The 4,876-nt window shown below is 46.1% G+C and overlaps 1 protein-coding gene across 3 annotated transcripts in view; it reads left to right on the forward strand.

Moving 5' to 3' along the window:
* LOC112077358 (ubiquitin thioesterase ZRANB1) overlaps positions 1–4,402 on the forward strand; it is a 34,644-nt gene extending 30,242 nt beyond the window's left edge. For all 3 annotated transcript variants that reach the window (XM_024143875.2, XM_024143874.2, XM_024143876.2), the window contains exon 3: positions 4,170–4,402. In XM_024143875.2, coding sequence (XP_023999643.2) covers positions 4,170–4,387 — 218 coding nt within the window. In that variant the 3' untranslated portion in view covers positions 4,388–4,402. The remainder of the gene's footprint in view (positions 1–4,169) is intronic.
* Positions 4,403–4,876: the final 474 nt, after the last annotated feature.

Consider the following 4,876-nt stretch of genomic DNA (forward strand, 5'->3'; position numbering starts at 1 on the left):
TCCAGCTGTCTGTATGGGGACGTATCTCTGGAGCCGATCCAAGCTTTAATCCATTCAGAGACTGGTTGCAGAAGCAGCACATCCAGCTGCTCTGTATGGGACGTATCTCTGGAGCCGATCAAGCTTTATCCATTCAAGACTGTTGCAGGAAGCAGCACATCCAGCTGTCTGTATGGGGAGTATCTCTGGAGCCGATCAAGCTTTAATCCATTCAGAGACTGTTGCAGAAGCAGCACATCCAGCTGTCTGTATGGGGACGTATCTCTGGAGCGCGATCCAGCTCTAATCCATTCAGAGACTGTTGCAGAAGCCAGCACATCCAGCTGTCTGTATGGGGACGTACTCTGGAAGCCGATCCAAGCTTTAATCCATTCAGAGACTGATTGTAGAAGCGCACAGCCAGCTGTCTTATGGGGACGTATCTCTTGGAGCCGATCCAAGCTCTAATCCATTCAGAGACTGTGCAGAAGCAGCACATCCAGCTGTTGTATGGGGACGTATCTCTGAGCCGATCCAAGCTTTAATCCATTCAGATTACTGTGCAGAAGCAGCACATCCAGCTGTCTGTATGGGGACGTATCTCTGGAGCCGATCCAGCTCTAATCCATTCAGAGACTGTTGTAAAGCAGCACATCCAGCTGTCTGTATGGGGACGTATCTCTGGAGCCGATCCAAGCTTTAATCCATTCAGAGACTGTTGTAGAAGCAGCACATCCAGCTGTCTGTATGGGGACGTATCTCTGGAGCCGATCCAAGCTTAAATCCATCAGAGTACTGTTGCAAGAAGCAGCACATCCAGCTGTCTGTATGGGGACGTATCTCTGAGCGATCCAAGCTGTTAATCCATTCAGATACTGTTGCAGAAGCAGCACTCCAGCTGTCTGTATCGGGGACGTATCTCTGGAGCCGATCGCAAGCTTTAATCCATTCAGAGACTGTTGCAGAAGCAGCACATCCAGCTGTCTGTATGGGACGTATCTCTTGGAGCCGATCCAAGCTTTAAATCCATTCAGATACTGTTTTTGTAGAAGCAGCACACATTTGGACATAATATTCTACATCTGCCTGCAATGATTCTGAATTTTGGATGATTTTTTAAACTTTCCTTACAGATGTATTTCAACATCAAGGGGTATTTTTTTTATTATGCAGCTACACACAAAGCAAAGTAGTAGGGCTATAATCTTAACCATGTCCATGAAATATCTCTTCTTTAGTGGCCACGCTAGACAAATATTTCAAATGGAAAGCTCATGTATTGTCTGAATGGTGTTGAATACAAACTTGGGCTTCACGGGTTGGATGTACGTCAATGTACATTGAGGGACGTTATCTAGGCTAAAGGCCGGCACAAAGCGAAGCAAGCGTACAGCCTCGACCTACAGTATATTCTCTTAACGAATGACCATCCTGACTGTTTCACTGCCAGCTTCTACAGGCCTCGACCTACAGTATATCTCTTAACAATGACCAGCCTGACTGTCACTGCCAGCTCTACAGGCCTCGACCTACAGTATATCTCTAACAATGACCAGCCTGACTGTTCACTGCCAGCTCTACAGGCCTCGACCTACAGTATATCTCTTAACAATGACCAGCCTGACTGTTGACTGCAGCTCTGACAGGCCTCGACCTACAGTATATCTCTTAACAATGAACCAGCCTGACTGGTCACTGCCAGCTCTACAGGCCTAGACCTACAGTATATCTCTTAACAATGACCAGCCTGACTTGTTGACTGCCAGCTCTACAGGCCTCGACCTACAGTTATATCTCTTAACAATGACCAGCCTGACTGTTGACTGCCAGCTGTACAGGCCTCGACCTAAGTATATCTCTTAACAGATGACCAGCCTGACTGTTTGACTGCCAGCTCTACAGTCCTAGACCTACAGTATATGCTCTTAACAATGACCAGCCTGACTGTTGACTGCCAGCTCTACAGGCCTCGACCTACAGTATATCTCTTAACAATGACCAGCCTGACTGTTCACTGCCGGTCTACAGGCCTCGACCTACAGTATATATCTTAACAATGACCAGCCTGACTGTTGACTGCGCAGCTCTACAATCCTAGACCTACAGTATATCTCTTAACAATGGACCAGCCTGACTGTTGACTGCCAGCTCTACAGGCCTCGACCTACAGTATGTCTCTTAAACAATGACCAGCCTGACTGTTGACTGCCAGCTCTACAGGCCTAGACCTACAGTAATATCTTTAACAATGACCAGCCCTGACTGTTGTACTGCCGGCTCTACAGGCCTCGACCTACAGTATATCTCTTAACAATGACCAGCCTGACTGTTGACTGCCAGCTCTACAGGCCTCGACCTACAGTATATCTCTTAACAGTGACCAGCCTGACAGCTTGACTGTTGACTGCCAGCTCTACAGGCCTCGACCTACAGTATATCTCTTAACAATGACCAGCCTGACTGTTGACTGCCAGCTCTACAGGCCTCGACCTACAGTATATCCTTAACAATGACCAGCCTGACTGTTGACTGCCAGCTCTACAGGCCTCGACCTACAGTATATCTCTTAACAATGACCAGCCTGACTGTTGACTGCCAGCTCTACAGGCCTCGACCTACAGTATATATCTTAACAATGACCAGCCTGACTGTTCACTGCCATGCTCTACAGGCCTCGACCTACAGTATAATCTCTTAACAATGACCAGCCTGACTGTTGACTGCCAGCTCTTACAGGCCTCGACCTACAGTATGTCTCTTAGCAATGACCAGCCTGACTGTTGACTGCCAGCTCTACAGGCCTAGACCTACAGTATATATCTTTACAATGACCAGCCTGACTGTTGACTGCCGGCTCTACAGGCCTCGACCTACAGTAATCTCTAAACAATGACCAGCCTGACTGTTCACTGCCAGCTCTACAGGCCTCGACCTACAGTATATCTCTTTACAATGACCAGCCTGACTGTTGATGCCGGCTCTACAGGCCTCGACCTACAGTATATCTCTTAACAATGACCCAGCCTGACTGTGACTGCCGCTCTACAGGCCTCGACCTACAGTATATCTCTAAACAATGACCAGCCTGACTGTTCACTGCCAGCTCTACAGGCCTCGACCTACAGTATATCTCTTAACAATGACCAGCCTGACTGTTGACTGCCAGCTCTCAGTCCTAGACCTACAGTTTGTCTCTTAACAATGACCAGCCTGACTGTTGACTGCCAGCTCTACAGGCCTCGACCTACAGTATATCTCTTAACAATTGACCAGCCTGACTAGTTGACTGCCGCTGTACAGGCCTCGACCTACAGTATATCTTAACAATGACCAGCCTGACTGTTGACTGCCAGCTCTACAGTCAGACCTACAGTATATCTCTTAACAATGACCAGCCTGACTGTTGACTGCCGGCTCTACAGGCCTCGACCTACAGTATATCTCTTAACCAATGACCAGTCCTGACTGTTGACTGCCAGCTCTACAGGCCTCGACCTACAGTATATCTCTTAACAATGACCAGCCTGACTGTTGACTGCCAGCTCTACAGCCTGACCTACAGTATTCTCTTAACAATGACCAGCTGACTGTTGACTGTTCACTGGCAGCTGTAATATTTCCCTTTCTGTGGATGACTAGAGTAGGGAGAGATGACAGGATCTGACAGTAGAACAGGGGTCATTCCTCCCTGCTTCTGTCTCTGTGTGGGTGAATTCCCCCCCAACACTACGATGTCATCCCTCCCTGCTTCTGTCTCTGTGTGGGTGAATTCCCCCCAACACTACGATGTCATTCCTCCCTTCTTCTGCACCCTCACAGACTATGTATAGATCCATCATGTGTTTTAAACCTGTATACTGTAATGCTATTGGTTGTCTTGTGTAGCCTACTCCTGGCTGCACAATCAATATCTCTGCGGAGACAAATAAAGTTTTAATGTAATATAACTTGTTCCAGGTCATCCCCAGTAATAAGTTCCTCCCTCCCTTTCCCTGTCTCTCTGGCTACCTTTAGACAGGAAGCCCAATTCTGATCTTCTTTTGACCAATCACATCAGCTCTTTTCAAAGCAAAACATATATTTAAAATAAATAAATAAATCATAATTGGTCTGCCTGTTTAAATGTAGCCTAGGTGTTTACATATGATTTAACATGGAAACTAAATGGGTAATAAATGTCTGTGCTGCAGGTGTGGTGGAGGGGAACATGGCTGCTGTCGAGGCCTACAAGTCGTCGGGCGGTGACATCGCCCGTCAGATGACTTCAGACGAGGTCCGTCTCCTGAACCGCGCCACTGCCTTCAATGATGGCTTTACGCTAGTTCACCTAGCCATCCGCTTCCAGAGACAGGACATGTTGGCTATCCTTCTCACTGAGGTAAAGTTACTTTTTTGGGGAAATACATAAGAGTCAGGGTGAATGTCCAGATTCAAATCATTTTTTTCCCCTCAGATGGACCCGACTAGCTAAATAGAACAGTACCAATTATCCGAATGGCTCGAACGTAAAGTGATTACAAGTCAGGGAGACAAAGAATCCAGATGAAAAAAACAAAATGGCGTCTGACTCATTGCCAGACTTATCACAACTGTACTTCATATATAAACAAGTAACTGYACTCGTTCGTTTCCCGAGTCAGACATCTTGAAAATCCAACATAAGTTTCCTGAAACGGGTCACATAAAAAAAATAAAAAAAAATAAATGCAAGTAGGACATATTTAAAAATAAAAAATGTACTAATCCAAATACTCTTATAATTAAAAAAAAAACAATGAGGCTGATGCAACATATCGTTTAGCTTAAAATGTTGATCCAGTTTTATTTATTCATATTAGAAGCTCAACAATACGCACATGGCTGTATGCGCAAATCTTCCAAATTGCAATTAGCGGGG

This window comes from Salvelinus sp. IW2-2015, unplaced genomic scaffold (genome assembly GCF_002910315.2).
Source record: "Salvelinus sp. IW2-2015 unplaced genomic scaffold, ASM291031v2 Un_scaffold4480, whole genome shotgun sequence".
Taxonomy (NCBI): domain Eukaryota; kingdom Metazoa; phylum Chordata; class Actinopteri; order Salmoniformes; family Salmonidae; genus Salvelinus; species Salvelinus sp. IW2-2015.